General features: G+C 42.0%; 1 protein-coding gene across 1 annotated transcript in view; it reads right to left on the reverse strand.

Annotated features, from left to right (window-relative positions):
• Positions 1-504: 504 nt before the first annotated feature.
• Positions 505-21595, reverse strand: part of NOX3 (NADPH oxidase 3) — a 57818-nt gene continuing 36727 nt past the window's right edge. The window contains exons 11-13 of the mRNA XM_030852849.2: positions 16343-16489; positions 11471-11595; positions 505-631 (exon numbers count right to left, since the gene is read on the reverse strand). Coding sequence (XP_030708709.1) covers positions 505-631; positions 11471-11595; positions 16343-16489 — 399 coding nt within the window. The remainder of the gene's footprint in view (positions 632-11470; positions 11596-16342; positions 16490-21595) is intronic.

Here is a 21595-nt window from a genome sequence, read left to right on the forward strand (position 1 = left end):
CCATCAGGGAGATGAAATTTGAAATGACTTCTAAAGGAGGCTTCGAGCCAAGCAGCCATGCTGGTCTCCACTTGGACATATTGTTAAGCATGAAAACAAGCTTGGGAAAGATGACCTATATCAGGGCTCAGCAAACTACCTCCTACAGGCCAAATCTGGCCCACCGTTTTTTGGACAGCCCATGAACCAAGAATGACTTTCACATTTTTAAATTGTTGAAAACGAATCAAAAGAAGAATATTTCATGACAGAAGAAACTACTGTGAAATTTGATTTCGGTGTCCATAAATAAAATTTTGCTGGAACACAGCCATGCCCATTTGTTGAGGTCCTGGGGCTACTTTGGTGCTTGTAATGGCAGAGTTGAGTAGTTGCCACTGAGACCACGTAGTCCACGGAATCTGAAATAATTATTACTTGGCCCTTTATGGGGAAAGTTTCCCGACTCTTGACCTATATGATTGCAGCCACTTACACAACAGGTGGATTGTTTTCCTCCGAAGTCTAGAAGCTTTCTCTGTTATAATGAAAATGAATGCCCCTGGGGTCAGCTGATGAATATAAGCGGCACATTCTTTGAATTATCTTTGAGAGAGCTTTGGGTCCACAGAAGAACACTCCAATGTTACTGCTGCAATAGAGGTAAGACAAGGGTAGAACGTGTTACACAGGGCACGGCCAGCCAGGAGCCAAGACAGAATGATACAGTCAGTGAGTAGCTGCGGTTGTGACTTTATGTATTTGTTTTTCTCCACCCACTTCCTTTTTTCTTAGACTCTTTTCTCCTACTTTCAGTACCACGTTCTCCCACAGGTTCCCAGAGTCCTGTTATGCCCTGCATCACACAGGTAGGTGAGACCAAGAAGATTGAGGCTGGCAGGGGCCATGAGGGCAGGTGAGCGTGTTTCAATATAGAGGTGGTAACGCCTGGAGTTTTGGTCCACCTCTTGGATTGGTGATTAGAATGTAAGCTCCCTGAGAGCAGGCATCTGGTCTGTTTTACTCATCACTGTAATCCTACCACTCAGAATAGTATCCAGCATACAGTAGACACTCAATACCTGTTTGTTGAAGGAATGAATGAAGGGCTCTGCTCATTAGTATCTGCGTGGTCTTGAGTAAGACTCGAAACCTCAATCTCCGCATGTTTAAAGCCAAGATAATAACGACTACTTGGTATGTTTTATCCAAAGCAAAATGAGATGATGCATTCCAAAAGGTTTTAAAAGTGTTAGTTATTACTATTGTTCAACCCTGCCTTTTCATAGTTGATAACATTTACACAAAAGTTCTAGCAACTTAGTTTAGCTCTCCCTTTGGAATTACTTTACTTTTCAAGGAAGGTCAAAAAGAAGAGGTGGAAAGGAAAATCACATTCCTGAAAATGGAGTCACCCCAAAGTTGTCATCTCTAATTATGGCATTTCAGAAAACAGTGTTGAAGAGGTGTTTTTGCGTATACTGACTATCCCAGGGCTGCTCAACTCCCTTGTAAACACAACTGACAGCTCTCGTTATATATAAACAGTGAGTCAGCACCAGGATTCAAGTTGTCTCTGGGAATCGGGAGGGGCCGGTCTCTATAGGGACTCGTAGAGACCATGTTTTCCCCTTATCTTGCATTGAACTATTCCTTGTAGTATTTTTGCAATCTCTGGCACAAGCTTAATTAGTTGCTCTAGTCTGGATCAAAAGTTCTCATACTTTGCTGTGCAAAAAGTTATCTAGGCAGACTATTAAAACATAGAGTCCCGGGCTTGAATCCAAGGAATGCATTTTTAGCAAGGCCCCCGGGTGACATTAAAGCACGTGGCACTATGAGCTACACTTTGAGAAACACTGTCTTAGAGAAACTCCTCGGACTCCGGGACCAGCTCACTGCACCCCCTTTACGTCCTCAGACCGTTTTTGCTGGGAAATGCCTCTATAGTCTCGTTCTTCTTAGCTTGTATATTAATATGGTTCCGTGCCATGTACTGAATCCACATTTAATTATGTGTTCCAGGACCATAATATCCACGGTAGAAATTGATGGTTCAATTACATTTCAAACTCTAGCTTCAAAGGAACTTATCAAGTGGATTCATTTGTAAATGACAGTATGTTTAAAATGTATAAGTATTATTTTTAAAGACATCATTCCCATGGCTAAATTCGAGAAAATACTTTTTCAGAAAGTATTGCCCACTGGAAAAATTATGTTTATGACTTAATGAAGCACTTTCAAGGTGTTTATGGAAATATCACCCAACGGTTAAGAGTGCTACTGGTTCCACCACTTCGCTGCTGGGAAATTTAGGGCATATTAATTCATCTCTTAAAAGCCCCCCTTTCTTTATCTCTCCATGGGGACAGTTCTATGCCAAACTCCTAGTGCCTCCGTGAGGGTTAGACCAGACTTAGCACACGGTGAGCTCTTGGGAACCGCTGTCTTACGTTATGACCCACACGATGTCTGCCTGCTCCGCGAGGCTGATCACAAGGTGCGATGTGGGCTGTTAACCCAGCAGTGGTTACAGATTTCCTGGAATCAGCACTCTTGCACTAAGTTTTTTGAGCTCTGGACTTTTGAATGATACATGGGTCAGGCAAAACGCTTCCCAGTGGGCAGTCTGCTGCCCCGAGGCATCCTTGCATCTATATTCAAAGACATTGTTATGGGTGGTGATATTTTTCCATTAGTGTAGGTGTTACCAAAGAGATTGCCCACTGGCCCATTCCCAACAGGCTAAGATTGCCCTTTCGTTTGCAGCCATGGTGACTGTTTGCAGATCGTGAAGATGCTCTTTGATGCTCTGCCTTTAAGACTCCATTTCAAAAGATTCTGATTGCTGGCTGCCAGGTGTACCACTGGCGTCTGCCGCAGTTCACAGTCACCCTGCCTCTTGTGAAGTTGTGGCTACGACATTACACAGCTGAGTACACACGTTTCTGTATTTATGTAACTGTCATGGTTACGCAATGACCAAAAAGTCTCACAAAGGCCATTCATTATCTACCTTCCACTAAGGCAGAAAGGCCAGTGGTTCACTAGCTCCCCTGCATCACTGTCCCCACACATGGCATTCTTTTGCTTGTCTTGCTTCCCCTCCTCGGCGTTTGTGGTTTCAAGTACGGAGCTTTCTCATCACGAAGGCTTACTGTGAAGCATGGAGCTGAGAAGCCCCACAAAGTGGTTAAGGCACAGATGCGGCAGCATTTTTTTCTTTTATGAGGCAACGGACAACTGCAACAGAACCCTAATGGGGTTGGTAAAGAAAAAATTCTTCTATAAACTTTAATTATCCACGATTGCTCAGAATGAAAAAAAAAAAAGATTCTCTCTAAAAGAAGTATAAAAACACAAGGCATTATTCTTCAGTTTACAGCCTGCAAGCTGCAGAGTTTGCACACCCGGGAGGCACTGGATTAGGGACAACATTAGCGGCATCGATCAGTCTGGGCTGCTGACTTTCATGGGAAAAAGACAAATTTTACACAAGCTGCAAAGCTGGTTAACATTAACAGCATTATTTTTAGCTCTGATAAACAATAAGGAAAATCCTCCTGTCCCCCTCTTATTTGCTAAATAACTATTGTGCTCTTTTTTTGTGGGCTTGATGCATTTTTCAAAACAGTTCAGCTATGCCATGCCTGAAAGGCAGCCAAAATGTCACCTCCCAGGAGATTTCCGCCCAGCAGATATACGGGAGGGTGGGTGTGCTTGGGAATAATCCCACCATCTTGCTGGCTTCCCAGGTTCTGCTGCCTTGAGCCCTGCTCTCTTTAAATTGTATGTTTGTTTTTCTGTGTTGGCTTTTATGCTTGGTAAGTTATAACCCTGTAGGGGCAGACCCTAAACCCCATTTAAAAAAAATCAAATTACTTTATGCCCTGAGTGCATTCTGCAAATAAAATCGATAAACAGAAGCTTCCCATGGATTTATGGAGGCTTAGAAAGGAGACAACAAGAGCTACAAGCTCGGTATCAGACAATGGACACAACTTCTGGTTAATCTTTCCTAGAGAATGTTTTTCATTAGAAATGCCTCCAGAAGATTCAACACATAATTATATTTTGTACAACACCTTCTTTTTCATAACCACAGATGATAATTGTGTTGGCCTTTTTTTTTTTTTTTTAAACCCATCTCCCAACTGATTTGCAGCAGCCTGCTCTACTACTTTTCTCTGCATCCTAATTATTCAGTTGTTGATTAGGGGCTACAGGCGTCCCTAATGGTGCTTTGCTCACGGCTGAGGCACTTCTCTAGCTCTTCCCACCAACTCCATCTTCTTTGGCGAGTCAGCACTCTTGTCCTAGCTTCCTCATCCCTCTTGGGGTCCCTTCACTTGCTGAAGCTGGTTACTGTGCTTGGCTCTGAGGAGCACAGATAAAGTTGCTGCCCTTGAGGATGTCACAGTTAAAGAGGGGAGAGAAATGAAAGCAGTTGACTCGTAGTATTGGATCCCTGGGAATGGTAGAGCCATGTTTCTGCCAATCTTGTCCCCTCCCCTTCTGATAAAACACTAAAAAATATACACCTTCACACTGATATACGTCACCCAGAAATATCCAAATATTTTTGCCATATCTAATGATTTGACAGATAATATCACCAAAGAAAATTTGCAGAATAGTGATAGATCCACCCTGTGCTCACCCACCTCCCTAATCCCACCTGCCACAAATGGAATAGTGCCAGTAATTTTCGTTGAATCTTCACTTGATTATAACTGGAGGGCTGGATGCCCTCTGGTGCAAAGGTATATTTACGTATGCTAATAATATCCAGTCATAAGTTTATGGTGGCTTTCTTTTTCTTATGAAGCTATAATTTATTTTGTGTGGGATTTCCACTTAAGTCTATTTCTTTGAATATTCTGAACAATTTAGTCATGTAAGGAATGTTTAGGATATCCTTTTAGATAGGCAGACTTGTGTGCTATAATCAGAATGTTAATTTCTTAAAAATATCATTTGAAAACATTTTGCACATATGCACGTACAAATGAGAATTGGAGGGTGTGCACACAAGCAAATGTGGTTCCAGATGGACACATTTACTCGATTTAGTATAAAGGTATTTTTATATTTCTGAAAACAATGGGTGGTCTAAAATACATTTATGCAGCATGGATTAGAAGCTCCCAATCTTATGGTAAATTGGCACCTTCCTTCACAGTTGGGCTGGGTTGTGCTGTTCTAACAAATGGTAGTATTCTTCTTTATTTTTTCCTTCAAGAGAAAAGAAACGCTTCTACTGAAGTTATGAAGAAAAATGGCCAAACCTTCAAAGTTTTTATGGTAATTAGTTGCATAAAGTTTTATGCCTAAAAGGCATGGTGAAGTTATTAGTAGATAAGTCAAAAGCGGCAAACTATAAATATTATGTGAAATGTAAGGTCGAAGATTGAAGTCTTATGGAATCATTTTATTCAATTAATTAAAAACAACTGATCTACAAATCCAGAAGGCTGGGTACACGCATAATGTGTGTTTATCAAAAAAGTAGCTAGATGTGATCAAGATGTATTTATTTGCATTCTGTCTACCTTCTTGGAAACGATTTCCTGATTTTCTGAACATTTGCCAAAAGCTTGGGAACATATTGAGAACATCTACAAAAAATGAAATATAACTTCTATTTTTGTATAAGATGCACATTTCTAAAGATTAATAAGACATAGGTATCAGGGTATGTATTGTATGTATTTAATTAACCTATTTATTTTAATTAAGACAATAATTTCCATTGTTTTTGTGTTTAGAGTAATTTTCTGTGCTTGTCTAACTTAAGCAATATACAACGATTGTCACATGTGTGTGAGTTTGGCCGTATCAGTAAAAGACTTACTTTTTACATATCCACTTGCTATTTATTGATCTTCTTTTAAAAATATACTTGTGTTTTTGTAATACAGCTGATACAATTACGAAAATTAATTGCACATAAAAACAACAGAATATACTTTCCTATTTTCTACTCTTGGTCTTTGATCTCTTTTTAATTTTTTCTTTCCCTTTCCTTATTTGTTTTCATTTTGATGCCCATCAATTTGTTTCTCTATTACTGTTATTATTGCAATTTTCTGCTTCCTTTATAGCGTGCACTGTTCTCTTTGATCTGCTTCCCTTCAAGCTTTATTTTTGGTGCTGTTTTTCATGTTCTGTAAAAAAAACATTTTTGCCCCTCTTCCCTTTATTCTTTTGATTCAACTCCTTCTTCTTATAACAAGAACAGAGTCCAGCTTTAAGTGAACAGGTAAATGTTTTTAAAAGAGTAAGCCCTAAGAATCCTTGGCTTCATGCTGATGAGTAGAAATGGTTGAGAGCCTATTTCAAAGACCCTCAAGAACAAAGAAACTTTTCTGAGGCCACGAACAAATACACCAATTCTTTATGGCCCATCTTTGCCAAAAGATCTGAGCTAATGACAGGACAGACCTGTCTTATAAGAGTAGCCAAGAAGGCTTGGGAGGGAACAAACATCTCCTTGACATAATCAGGGGAAAACATACCGTTTATCTCTTTAATAACCATCTTGAGGAAAATTAATGTGACCTTGTCCTTTGTGCAGAACAATAATTGAATTGTGTGTTTTATTTATATCTGGACAAAGGCCAGGATATTGAAATACTTCTCAATATTAGATTTTCTTTTTAAAAAATTAGATTCTATTGGCATTCTCTTTCTGAGATTTCTTCATTAAAAGCTTCATTAAACATAAATCTTCTTTACACAGCAGAAAACAAAATTTTAAGGAGGACATTTAAAAGGTCTTTTGGAAGAGTAGTGCTACGTGTTTTACTGGTGACTTGTCTCTTCCCAGGGATCTGGCATTCCATGGATAAAATGATAATTGATCTTTGCCTACACATGTCTGATATTAGTTACATTGAAAGTTGAAGCTATATAACAAGTTGCAGTGTTCTAGAGTCTAAATCTATCACAAATACACTATTTTTAGAATTTGGGGCTAGGGAGTATGATATAGAGGCTTAATTCAGGGACATCCAAATCCTGGGGCCTCCTTCTACTCTGGAAGAGATGAAGTCATCCATTAGGAAGAGAGAGATTCCACAAGTTTTCAGCTGTGCTGAAAGATTCAGCTGGGCTTTAGGTACATGTATGTACTACACTTTGGTTATGGCTTTTGAAAAGGAATGAACACACTCCTCACAAGGGCAACGAGAAAAGTGAGAGCTATATAGTTTTCCCACCTTCAAGCTCTTCTGTACTCATCACTCCCTGCAAAATCAGGCAGACTCACTTTTCAGCAGGATGCAATATAATTTTGGAGACAGTGTGTGTGCAAACTCAGTTCCACTCTTGGTCTCTTGATGCTGTGTTTCTGGTTCACACCTTTCTGAGGGGAGGGAGGTAGTTAAATGGTTTGATCTGAAAGGCCTTCCCACTGGGCTGCAAACTTCATGTGTAACACAAATACAAATGTGAGGAGTCAATGAGGGACAATCATAGCAAAGAGCAGTCTCATCTATAAAAACTTAAAAACCAAGATCTATGTGTCCGTGTCAAAAGCCTGCAACGTGGGAACATTCACCCCATGATAATTGAAAACTGAGTGTAAAACATTTATCAGATGAATAGATTTTTTTTTCCAAAAGGAGAAAATACCAATGTGATTGTAACATAGAAGCTTGTAACATTTTGTTAGTTTTCGACCTATAATTTTTAAAGGAAACTGCAGATATAATAATCCAGTCTCTGCCTCTGGACGAGAAGTACTGGATGGGTGTGAGATGAAGGGTGACTTTCAGGGCTCAGAGGAGGCTGGGAGTCTAGGAGCCAGGACTGGGTGTTGAGTAAGGAGCACAGAGGAACTGGATTCTGAGGCTCCAGAAGCCGGGATGGGTTCAAAGCACCACATTTGGACGGATGGAGGGTGAGAATTGGATTCTAGACCAAATGTCAGCAAGAGTCAAGGCAAGAGGTGAAATGAAGCAGCTGGGTTTCAGGAGTGGTGCCTGCAGAGTCCCAAGGCCACCTTCACGGGGCTTGGCCAGCCTTATAGGGCATCTGAAGCTGAGCCCGAGGTGAGGAAGAGGTAGTGCAGCTGGTCCACTCGTTCCTTCCCTTAATCCTGAAGCCAAAGATTAAGCTTTTCTTGGCTTTTCCCTTTGGAAGTCTTTTATTCTCAGGACAATTCAAGACCAGGAGTAAGTCCCCACAAGCACTCCTTCCGTCTCTTCCCCGGGCTGACATTGGCATGGTGTGGTCAGGGGTTCAGAGTGTCCGCAGTGAACACTGTTTGGGGTCCAGGGTTTCTCCCAAAGGCTGCCTGGGCACAGGGTGCAGAAGGGTTGGCTGGGGGCCTCACAGCGCACGACAGTTTAGGTCAGAGTGAATTCACACAAAGGAAGCCATTGGAATTGGATAGGTTATGAACCTTGGGCAGCCATCTGGTCCCTCCTGCACACCTCCCTCCTCACCAAACCTCCTTCAAATAGCTGGTCCAGGGAAGTCTAACAGATTCAGTGACAATTAATTTTTTTTAAAAAAAGTAGAATAGTTCTGGCACAAAGAGAATATAAGAAAAAGTATAAAACAGCATCCAATTTGACCAAAAGAGGAATAATATTCACCAGAAAAGTATTCCAGAGAGCAGAAAAATGCTAGGGAACTACAAAAAGTTTAATGAAGCAATAACCTCTGTGAAGGAAGGCCACAAAGCATCAATGCCAGAACTGGGGGGAAAGGTGTGAAGACAACAGGGAAATCACAGGGAATGAGAAATTAGTCAGAAATACCTTAGATTTTTGTTTTACTGTTACTGGTTCAATACCGATTAAATGGATAGAAAATAGGTTCTACAGAAGACCTAAACAACATGATTAAATAAAATAGTGATGAATAATATATATTGAACTCCATAACCTGCAAATAGACAATATAATTCCCTATCCTCCAAATACTGTGGTTTTTGGAACTCTCATCAATCTATATTTGCTTCTTTCTCCATCTTGTCTAGTTTCATGGCCCCAAACACAATTTATATGCTCACACCTTCCAAGCATGTATCTCCAATCTGAACTTCTCCCGTGAACTCCTGACTCATATTCATCTGCCTACTCAACATCCCTGCCTGGATGTATAACAGGCAACTTAAAGCTAAACATGTTGAGAAACTGGACTCCTGACATCCCATGCCTGCCAACCGCTCCTTACAGCTGTCCTCATCTCGGCTGTTGGGAACTCCATTCTAGCTTGGGCCATGTTTCCTATCCAATCCATTAGTAAGTCATGCTGGCTCTACCTTCAAGAAATATCCAGAATCCAAAGGCTTCTCAGTACCTCCACTGTGGCCCCCCCTATCCAGGCCACCTCCTCACTGGCCTCTCCATTTCCATCCAAGGCCCCTTACAATCTCGTCTCTTATAGCAGCCAGAGGGATCCAATTAAACATAAAATGGATGGATTATTTCACTCTTCTGCTCAATCCTTCAAGTAGCTTCCCCTCTCAGAGTAAAATCCAAATAAAATGACCCTAGTTGTCTCTCCTAAATGCCTTCTCCTGCTACTCTTTCATTCAACCGCTGTGTTCCGCAACCTCACTGGTCTCTTGGATCATGCCAGGAACAGTGTATCCTGCCTCAGGGCCTTGGCACGTGCTGCCCTTTTGCTCTTTCCCAGTTGTTCATGTGGCACACTCCCTCGCTCCCTCCAGGACTTTCGTCAAATGTGGAAACTATTCTTTAAACAAAGACCATATTAGGACAGGTTACTTTCAAGATTTTTAGATGATTGGGTTCAAAACAAAGAGTGATTTAGGCGATATATAGTAACAACAACTACTTATATTAGTGCTTGGCCCTTTACGAAGCTCTTCAACATACTATGCACCTTTAAAATATGAAAATAACCCTGTGGATGCATAGAATCATTCATGTTTTATAATGAGGCCTTGTCTAAGGTCACATAGCCAGTATCTTCTAGAATCTTCTAGAATCAGCCTTCACTCCTGCCTTACAGTCCCAGAGCAAATGCTCTTCTTCCTCTACATATAATGATAATAATAGTAATAATTAAAATAATAATATTAATGATAGCAGCTAACATTTACTGAACTCAAAGCACTGTTTTAGGCTCTTTATAAGTATTCTCACATTTAATCCTCACAGAAGCCTAGGAGGTAAACAGTTTTATTATTTGCAGTTTACGGAGACGGGGACTAAGTCAGTGCCAGGTTAAATAACCTGTTCATGGTAAATTGGTGGTAACGGCAGAGGTAGGATTTATACCCAGGCACTAGGACTCCAGTTCCTGGGTCCCTACTACCACCCCAAATCCCTGCTTGGTTGTAGAGTAGTTTTGTCTGCTTTGCTAGATATGCTAGATACAGTTTACAGTTTGGCATAAGTGAGTTCTCCAGTTGAGTAATTAGAGGTCAACTGTGTTCATCCAAGATTTCTTGAAGGCATAGGGAGTTTAAGAAATAACATCTTGGGCTTCCCTGGTGGCAGAGTGGTTAAGAATCCACCTGCCAGTGCAGGGGACATGGGTTTGATTGCTGGTCTGGGAAGATCTCACATGCTATGGAGCAACTAAGCCTGTGTGCCACAACTACTGAGCCTGTGCTCTAGAGCCCACAAGCCACAACTACTGAGCCCGCGTGCCTAGAGCCTGTGCTCCACAACAAGAGAAGCCACTGCAATAAGAAGCCCGCGCACTGCAACGAACAGTAGCCCCGAGTACCCGCAACTAGAGAAAGCCCGTGTGCAACAATGAAGACCCAACACAGCCAAAAATAAATAAATTAATTAAAAAAAAAAAAAGAAAAAGAAATACCATCTTCTGGACCTGGAGATGATCATACTAAGCGAAGTAAGTCAGAAAGAGAAAGACAAATACCATATGATATCACTTATACGTGGAATCTAAAATACAACACAGATGAACATATCTATGAAACAGAAACAGACTCACAGACATAGAGAACAGATGTGTGGTTGTCAAGGGGGAGGGAGGGTGGGGAACGGAAGGACTGGGAGTTTGGGATGAGCAGATGCAAACTCCTATACGTAGGATGGATAAACAACAAGGTCCTACTGTACAGCACAGGGAACTATGTTCAATATCCTGTAATAAACCATAATGGAAAAGAATATAAAAAAGAATATATATAACTGAGACACTTTGCTGTACAGCAGAAATTAACACAACATTGTAAATCAACTCTACTCCAATAAAATTTAAGAAAAAAGAAATACCATCTTCGATTGGGTTTAAGTGTGAAAAATTTCAATGGAATTGATAATTGTCAGATGTTGTAATCTGCTTAAGCAGAGGTTTGTAGTTCCTGAAACATCCCATGACCACCTTTTCTAAGGTGGATGTTTTCTCTCTAAACAAGATGCCCACTGCTGCAGATTAACCAGTTTGTGCCCGAGAGCTTTCCATTCCAGCAGCAATGGAGGCATTGTCTCTCCACGGAGGCTCGCAGCAGGCAGAGGAGAGAGAGCTGCCTTACCTGGGGTGACTGTAGGCTACCTGCCGGAACTCGTGATTCCAGTTCGGTCTTCCATAGAAGGTTTTCTGCCTTAATCCCGTAATCACGTCAGTATTTTCATCCCAGTGTAAAGCTATGTGAAAGGCCTAAAGTAAAAATTGTGGTATCAGATGACATTTAGAGGGAAAAGAAAAGGAACCTCTAATAAATGAAGGATGAAGTAATTATGCTCATTTGTAGATTTAATACACAACTTTTCATAGGAAATTCTTTGTAGTCTACCTTGGGCACTATTGAAACAAAGTGCTTTCTATGTGGTTGATGTGCAGAAACGTGAGCCTGGAAAGAAGATTTTTCTTGAAAGGATGAGAGTAATACGGTAAAAAGGGGTAAAGGAAAGCAAGCACTAAGCTACTTCCTTTTTTTTTTTCTTCTGCCAAATTTCTCAAAAAGTAATCTCTAGCTCTGTCCCCATTCACTTCACAGTAAATCCTGGGGATGTGAGAAGGGCCCTGACAGATTAAAGTGATAGAAAAAGCCCAGGGTGAAGCTGGATTTTACGGTGAGATCTGCCTACTGGAGTGAAACGGTCTGTGTCCAGGTTCAAGTGCTGGGAGGATGTTGAGTCTGGCAGGCAGAGAGGTGGCCAGAACTAGCAAGGGGCATGGCTGGAGCTCTGTGGCCAACGGCTTGCCTTCAAATTACACGAAAGCACCCAGGCATCAAGTGGTCGATAAATAAGAGTCTGGGGAATAGCCATGCCTAGTGATGATTTTTTAAGTTGCTATGATTTGTTTCAGCCCACGCTGAACTCTGGTAGGTAAGAAGGATTCTTGCTTCTTACCTCCTGGGATATGTGTCTGCTCTGCTCAGATCCCGCCACAGCTCTTGAGCTCATGGGTTTTTACCCTTTAGTACTTCATTTGCTTACATCCTCTGAGCAGTATGGGTAACAACCCTGCTGGGCCCAACTCTTACCCCACGATCCTGCTGCAACACTGGCTTCCCCGGCTGGCCTTCACATCAGTCTAGGAAAGCAGCCAGGGGTAGGGAGGCCGCACCCTAACAGGCAGTAGACGGTGGCAGACTTTGGTGGAGTCTCAGATATCCAGGCTGCAGGAAGTTGGCACCAGGCAAGTCTGAGCCTAGGTAGCAGGGCTACTACAGGAACTGAATTTGGTAAGAGGACTCCAGGCAAGAGAGGGAAAACTGGCAATAGTGGGGCAGGACCCCCTTCTTAGGCAAGTTTTTCAAAGCACGAAATATGAGACGAGAGTTCAGGGATAAGAACGGAGGTGGTAGTTGAGGACAGAGCCTTGAAAACTGGCGGAAGCCGCATTATCAGAACTGGAACTCAGGGTCAGAGTTGTATCGGCCTCCGGATTAGAATGGCAGTGTTGCATCTCCACAGGCTTTTGCTTAACAGTAGGATGGATTGGTGCTCTAGAGGAAGTTGGTTCCAGCAGTGGCCAGAATAAGAAGGCAGAGACAGGTGACTCCCTTTTGACTAAGTGCCAAATCTAACGACCAACTCAGGCCTTATTTTCCTTGGCTTCTCCACCATGTGGTTGAACATTGCTTCTTCTTGATTCTATTTGCATTACAAAATCCTAGTTCTTCTATTTCTCTCTGATTCAAGAAAGAAACAGTAGTTGTTATTTTCTTATCATATTCTCCTGTCTTGATATGTAGCTGCCTTCTCAGTCTCTAGCTCAGCTCTCTGCATCTCTTTCGGACCACTACTCCCCACAGAGCTTCCATTTTCACAATCCAATTAGCATAATCTACAAAGATGAATTCAAACTTTCTCTCCCAAGCCTTCTTCTTCCTGCTTGAGTAGAATTCTGCATCTCAAACTCCCCAAACATATTTTTATGTAGAATTCTTTCTGTTCCTTCAAATTGACCATCATAGCTATAAATGAATCATCTCACTTTCCAAATAATTTGTGACTTCAAGTTACTTCCACGTACAACTGTTAAGTGATTTCCATAGGCAGGCAGAGTGCTATGAATCGAATGGTGCAAAGAAGACAGACAGAAGGTCTCTGCTCTGTGAGGCACTGGTCATTGGAGGGAGAGGCAGACCATGTGCACAATTTCTATGCCCTGATTCAGACCACCACCCTTCTTTACCAGAGACAGAAGCGAAGTGCTCTGGAGAAGGAAGCATGTTACTCTGGTGAAGCCCCAAGTAATTTTGACTAAGAGAACTGGGCAAGGCCTTAGTGGGGACTGGTCTTGAAAGGATGATTCCATGCAGTAGTGCAGCAGGTGGGACAGAGGGCACTGAGTGACATGTCAGGGAAAGGAAACAGGATGAGGGGAGATGGAATTAAGAAAGTCCTTGGTGTGATTGGAGAACATGTATTGTTTGGTGGCTCTGGTGCCAGGGGAAAATGATGGGAATTCTATAGAACAAGTGGGTTTTGCCGTCAGGTCAGGAGGGGCCTGGAAATATCTGCTAAGAAGTTTGGGCATTATTCAGTAGAAAAAAGAGTTTTTCCCACTTCTGCCCATGGTACCTTCCAGCTACCAATCACTGATGTTCAAACATTTGGAATTATGTTTGCTCCATATTTCTCAGCCCAGTGTTCAATTAATTCTCCAAACCCTGTTGATTTGCCCTTCATAATAATAATAATTTGCCCTTTTCCATCTGTCCCTTCTGTTCTTGTCATTCTGCCACTTTGAGGTTGTTGAATTCAGTTTAGCAATTGGCTGTTTCTAAAACAGCCTCTTGATTCCTGACTGACAGCATGTACCAATTATTTTGTCCTGAAATTTAAGCATCTCAAGAATTTCCAACATGTCATGGCAAAAATTTAAGAACATGTCTATTTTAATTTGCTCGTATTCAGAAGAAAACTATCTCTTAACAGCGTACTTTTGGAAGTGGCAGGGATGGGATGGGGTAGAGCTGTGTTGTCACAAAATCAAACAGAGCCTCGGTCTTGCAACTTCCAAGTGACTGGGGTTGCTTAAGTGGACACTCAGGATCGATTCACTTTAGAAGCAGAAGAGCCAGCACAGGACCAGAAAGCAGAAGACAAAGGCTTGTTTGTACTTCATCAAGTGGATCATTAGTCAAAAATCCCATTGAATATGAGAAAAGTATTTGTTTGGAAAATATAATTAATACTATTTAATTCATGAAGATGTTTCAAGCCTAATTCCCAGGAAACCTCTATTTCAGAGTATCCCAGAGGAATAAATATGTAAGGCCGACTGCAAATAAGACCCTAAAAAATTGTTTAGCTACTGAATTTCAAGCAAGTCTTATTCATTTGCAGAAGCACAGAGTCAAATTACAGTGATGTTCTATAGGGCCAATTTGTGTGTGTGTGTGTGTGTGTGTGTGTGTGTGTGTGAGAGAGAAAGAGAGAGAGAGAGAGAGAGAGAGGCTCTCAGGAGTGCATTCATTTGTAAATTTAGTAACTAATGCAAATCTCTGGTTCAAACACACTTTCCTTAAATATCTATAGTAGCTGTCACAGAAGTGCTGATTAGGACATAAATGTCATAACCTAGTAATCACTTCATTGTTAACTTCCATATTTGAGGAGTTAAAAAGATTGGAAATGTAATAGTTATCATTCAATACTATCAACACTGAAATAGTACCATAGTGCAATATTTTGATATGCATTATTTTTGGTAAACTCAACCTTAATATGTCATTAATACATATTAATGGACACAGCAGAACACCTGTCCCAACAGATCATTTTGATCTTAGGTGAATAAACATACGTGCACACAATTTCTAAGAATGCCTTAAGAAAAATAAATCTCTAGATAAATCATGTATTCATAATAATTATTTTCTGTAGGAACTCACATGGTTTACAATACAAAATGCTGAACGTCAACACCTGTCAGCTTTTTCTGTTTAACTCTGAACAGCTCAAAACATAGAATTAGAACCAATTCGGAGCTCAACGAGACAATATAGCCAATCCATAATGTTTGCTTGATGTTACTAAATTTCAAATGCAGCTTTTAAAAAAAATTTATTTATTTTATTTATTTTTTATTTTTGGCTGCATTGGGTTTTCGTTGCAGGGTGTGGGCTTTCTCAGTTGCAGTGAGCGGGGGCTACTCTTCATTGCAGTGTGCGGGCTTCTCATTGCGGTGGCTTCTCTTGTTGCAGAGCACGGGCTCTAGGCATGCGGACTCAGTAGCTGTGGCACACAAGCTCAGTAGTTGTGGCTCACAGGCTCTAGAGCACAGGCTCAGTAGCTGTGGCACACGGGCTTAATTGCTCCGTGGCATGTGGGATCTTCCTGGACCAGGGCTCAAACACGTGTCCGCTGCATTGGCAGGCAGATTCTCAACCACTGCGCCACCAGGGAAGCCCTAAATGCAACTTTTAATGACATAATTTCTCTTGGATTTCCAAACTTGGGGTTTTCTCCCTTTAACCAACCTCTTTTTCCAATCTTCTTTTCTATTCCTCAGCAAATTAACTGTAGCTTTTTTTTTTTTTTTTTTTTTTTTTGCGGTACGCAGGCCTCTCACTGCTGTGGCCTGTCCCGTTGCGGAGCACAGGCTCCAGACGCGCAGGCTCAGCGGCCATGGCTCACGGGCCCAGCCGCTCCGCGGCATGTGGGATCTTCCCGGACCGGGGCACGACCCCGTGTCCCCTGCATCGGCAGGCGGACTCTCAACCACTGCGCCACCAGGGAAGCCCAACTGTAGCTTTTATTGCTACAATTGAATAGCTCTTTCTAATCTGGTTTTATTTTATTCTTTTTCTTTTAAAGAACATAAAAACAATACTTTCATGCTGCTAGATAACCGTGTAGCTCATTATTGAAATTATTCCTCTTCTCTTTGCTCTATCATGACACAAGTTAGATAGTATTGCTCATTCTCAAAGCCTTATCTATACCTGATTTTCATCCCAGCCAGTAAGAAATATATGATAACTCAGGAAGTGAGTTTTCCCTTGCTCACTCATCCTTGTTTCCAGCGAGAGTAAGAGATCGGCAAACCACTCAAAGGCTCCTGGATCTCGGCAGATCCAGTAGAAGTACACCTGTTAAGAGAGAAGGCAAGAAAACAGATCTGTCCCTCTTTTCATAATGTGCTGATAATCGCAGACTACTTTATCTCCACTAAATTATTTGAGCCCAAATGGGCACTTCTGCAAAATAACACGCTTCCCTCTGCCAGCGAACAAATAGTCACACTGTGATTTCTTTTGAAAAAATTCACATTGTGTTTGAAAAGGCCCAGAATGAATTCAGAGTCAGGAGCCTGTGGGCTGTTGCCAGTTTCACTGGATGAGGATCAATTTACCCCATTCCTGGCTGTGCTTCTTCTGAATGAGGTTAATAATCATAACTAGCTGTGCCTTTCACTCTTCCCAAAGGGGGATAAACTGTTAGACCAACGCCCTTCATCTTCACTTATGACCTAAGCTCTGGATTTGAACCGTCTCCAGAGACCCAAAGGCTTGTTCACTAATCCACTTCACCAGCCATGCCCTCCGGAGGGTGGAGATTATGGTAATTGCAGAATCAAGCCACACAGGCCAGAAGTTTCCCATCAGCCAGACATATCAGTGTCCAAGGAAGCTGGTGGGTGGTGGCAGAGGTTGTGTGTCAACTGCTATAATGAAATTGCACTGAGGAACATTTCTTTTCTTCTTTTCTTTCCTTTTTTTTTTTTTTAAACTCTCTGTGTTTAGCAAATGGCATGTGATGAGAAGTAGTTTGGCTTTGCTAAAATAAAGGCTTAGATTTTGTGCTTTGAGTTTCAGATAATTGTATCTAGAAGAAACCACGGGAGATAGGTCTATTAATTCTCCTCTTTTTCTCACACTCCTACCCCCTACTGCCCACTGCTCTTTCCTGCACCCCCTTCCAAAAGAGATGCTGATTAACAGGATAGAGGAGGGGGCCGGCCTTGATCTCCACCAGGAAATACCGTCTCCAATAGCCAGTGTTCTCACCCTCCCCTCCCCCGCCAGGCTGCAAGCTCACCATCATCATATAATGAAATTTACAGGCGAGATTTAATTAACAGATCATATTCATGAGGAAAAAGAAATCACAGAACGTGTTTCCAGGCTAAGTATCTTGCCTATTCTCTCCAGGTTTGTGCAGGAATTTATGAAATTAATACTCAAGAAGAACAAAAGCTTAGAGCCTACATATTTGTTGGACAGTTGCTGCTTGGAAGGGTTCTTGGAATATTAATCTCAGGACCACTAATAATCCCCAGGTATTTTAGCTCCCCTACCCCAAAAGGAGCTTCTTCTCAGCTGTAAAACTGAGTCAGTGGGGCCCTCCTGACAATCGTGTTCATCCTTGTTGATTCAAAGAATTGAATTGAATGTACTGAACATTCTGAATCCTCACTCCATGTCAAGACTGTTTTCAGCTCTGGAGCTCGAAGAGCAAACAAAGGAGACAAAAATTCCCTGTCTTCATGGCGTCTGCATTTTAGAGGGAGAAGAAAGATGATAAATTAACAACTAAAATATAGACTATGTCAGAGGGTGATTGGTACTCTGAAAAAAAAAAAAAGGCAGGCTGGAAAGTCCTGCAATATTAAGTCAAATGGACAAGGAAAGAGGACATTGAAGCCAAGACATGGAGAGAATTGAATGGTTAGGGGAGAGGCCCGGGGTGGGAGCTGTCAGAGGGGAGCCAGGAGCTGGTGGAGTGGAGTGTGGGGTGGGGGGTGGGCAGCGAGAGGTGAGGTCTGAGGGGAAGGCGGAGAGGTGCAGACGGGGGCTGTGAGGCCGTCCTGACTTTTACTCTGAGTGAGGTGGGGAGACACTGCAGGGTGCCCAGCAGGGGAATGACGTCATCTGAGGAAGGATCCTGGGCCCGACCATTCTGGCAGCATTTTTATAGACTGGGCGGTGAATCGGGGAGGGGTAGGGGAAGGAAGGAAGAATGGAGGCCAGAGGCTGATTTTATATGCTATGTAGGTGATGAGTACTGCTATCCTCTTTCTTTCCACCTTGTATAGTGCCTCATTTAAATTACTCTTTCAAAACCTCAGCCCTGCCTTTAACTCGCTTTGCTCCCTGTGGAAATCAAAACCAACTAACTGAATTTAATGCCCTTCTCACCTATGCTCCTCCCCTTGTTCCTGCCCCAGTAGCTTGTTTGATCTAAGAATATTAACGGTGCATTTGGTATAGAACAAACAACATTGACTTATTTTCTATTATTTTCACTCTTTAAGAAACATGCTAAAAATACATTCATCTGAAACAACAAACCAAAAAATCGTTTTTTTTTAAACATGTCAATTTCAAATCCAGTCCCAATCACCCTTACTTGAAAAACAGTCACATCTTAGCTTTCCTCCACTTACTGACCCTTATTCTTTCAAACAGAAATCATTCCTGTCCTTACTTTCCTGTGGCTTAGCTGTGTGTCAGTGTTCTGAGGGTTCGCCAAGCCTTTTATACGTTCTGCTTCCTTGTAATGGCTTTGTGTGTTTTTCCCTCTGTAACTGACTCACAGGTGACACTGGGCAGCTTTGGTGCAAGAGGCAATGGAGGGGCACTGAATGGGCTCTGGTGAAGTGCCTCGGGCAGAAAGAGAAGAAAATGGACTTTGAAGAGAGGAAAAAGCACATTTACTTTGACTCCCTTTCATCTTTCTAATAGTGAGGGACGCTCACTGTGAAGGGACAGAGGCTCCCCACCTCTGTGTTTCCTCCAGTAGGAAGGGTCTGGTCAATGGCAGAACAAACGTCCCAAACAATAGGCTACACGTCTGTGATCTGTGCTTCCCAACTCTCGCCCCGCCTCAGTCTCCAAAAATAAAACCACCCTAAAATCGGTTACCTGTATAAAGCATGGCTTTCAGAAATCTATAGTAGATAACAGAGGCCTAAAATACCTCAGGTAACTTTAAAAGGTTTTGTTACACAGAAAGTCATCCTCAGTAAAATGATGAAAGTTCTGAACTTCTGTAGTAATGAAGTTTTCTTTTACAGGACTCAGCCCACACATTTTTGTAGATCTAATGGATCCCCAGATGTTTCAGGGCACCACTCCAGGACGTTGTTATGGGGTTAGGGAGTTCTGTATGCATGTGGCCTATCACAGGCCTTTGCTGCCACATCGTTCCTAGCACAAACCACGAGATAAACTCAGCCAGAGCCAATCTCAGGGGGGGCCTGGGTCTCAGCTCCAGCTCATCCCCACCTTTCCCACAGCCTGGGCTTCTCTTTAAGAGAGTGTGGACCAGGTCATCTGGGCCCAGTAGGAAATGTCCCCATGCTATTTTTGGATAAACAATTCCAGGAAATGAAATAAGAAAAGCTACTTATCTATTTTACTACCAGAGCACCAGACTCTTCCATCAGACATTCCCGTGCCATGGCCTGGATAGGTACCCACAAACACAGCAGGGGACACATCCTCAAATACAACCTGCATTTCTTTAGACCCAAAATCAATTTCCTGAGGGTGGAATGGGGACAAAAATTACCTATCTATCTATCTATCTATCTATTGCTGAGAGCACCCAAGGGGCTTTTTCCTTTCTAAGGAAGGAAATTGCACATGAGGGTGCAGGTTGAAGGTGTAATATAACATAGTAGTTAACCATTGTGAGCATGGAGTCCTGCAACCTGTCCTAGTCTCCTGGCTTCACCACCTTCAAGCTGTGTAACTGGGAGCAAGTTATGTAATTTGAGTCTAGATTATCACACATTGAAATGGCAAAAAAACCCCAGAACAAAAACACAGAACAATAATCCATGAGATTATTTTGAAGATGAAAGGATAGGTTTCATGGAAGCATTTAGCTCAAAGTCTAAAGATGCAGTAAGTGCTCTGAGATGTTAGCTGAGATATTGCTACTACCTCACTGTTATCTGGAGGAGCTTACAGAATGAATGCCACATGTTTATATTAGAGAGCAAAGAGGGACACTTGCCTTACTTGGGGGTCTGTGTCCACCGTCACTCCTGAACTATAGAGATGGTGGTTATTGACAGGAGGTGAAACCAAAATCTCTAGCACCAGTCTCGAAACCTCAGCATTGGTCATAAAGATGTAGTTCTGAAAGAGGAATCCATTCACTAGTGAAAGGTACTCTAAGATCCATGTTGGGTGCCAGGGTTGACCTTGACCTTGAACAACAGCTCCCTCTAGGAGGCCAGTGGGATTGCACTGTGACCTTGCCTTCTCCTGGGCAGCATCCTATGTTCCCCACTGTTATGGTATGAATGCATCCCCCCTAAATTTGTGTGTTGAAATCTTAACCGCCAATGTGATGATTTGGAAATGGGGCCTTTAAGAGATGGTTAGATTTAGATGAGGTCATGAGGGTGGGCCCCCATGATGGGATTAGTGCCCTTATAGGAAGAGGAAGAGACCAGAGCTCCCTCTCTCATCATGTGAAGACACAGCAAGAAGGTAGCCATCTGCAAGTCAGGAAGAGTCCTCTCCAGAACACAATCATCCTGGCACCCTGATTTCAGACTTCCAGCCTCCAGACCTATGAGAAATGTTTGTTGTTTTAAGCCACTCAGCCTTGGTATTTTGTTATAGTAGCCTGAGCTAAGATTCCACGCTCCCTATACAATGTAACAGAACTGATAGAAGCTTCAATCAGGGAGGGTGATGGTGACTTTCCATGGAGGGAATCATGAATATTTTCTAAAAAGAGAACTTTTCTCTTTGAAAAGATAGAGACTGATATTTAGAAAACATAATACCTCCTCAATAAATGGTAACTATTATTGTCCTGGTTTTTATTTTGTGGTTGCTGTTACCAAGGTCATCGTGGGTGAAGACAATAGCAAACAGTTTTTGAAGCAACTAGTTTTGAGAAGCTTCCCTAACATGGCTTCCACATATGGTTTTAAAGAAATAAAATTATAAAACTATTTTTCCCATTATCCATTGTAATACTAAGACCAGCCTTTGTCAATCACTTTTAGTCCTTAAGACTATTGTTTAAAGCCATTATCCTTAATGTTAACTATTTCATGGCTATGCTGCTGCTTTGCCCTTTGACTGGGGCCTAAAGTTTATTGTGCCTCAGTTTGCTCAAATTATAGTTGTTGGACAACTGGAATGTTCATTAATAATAGAATGATAAAATCAATTGTGAGATAGTCATACTACAGAACTCACTGAAGGCGCTAAATAAAATAAAGTCAA

The sequence above is a fragment of the Globicephala melas genome, chromosome 14, assembly GCF_963455315.2.
Source record: "Globicephala melas chromosome 14, mGloMel1.2, whole genome shotgun sequence".
Lineage (NCBI taxonomy): Eukaryota > Metazoa > Chordata > Mammalia > Artiodactyla > Delphinidae > Globicephala > Globicephala melas.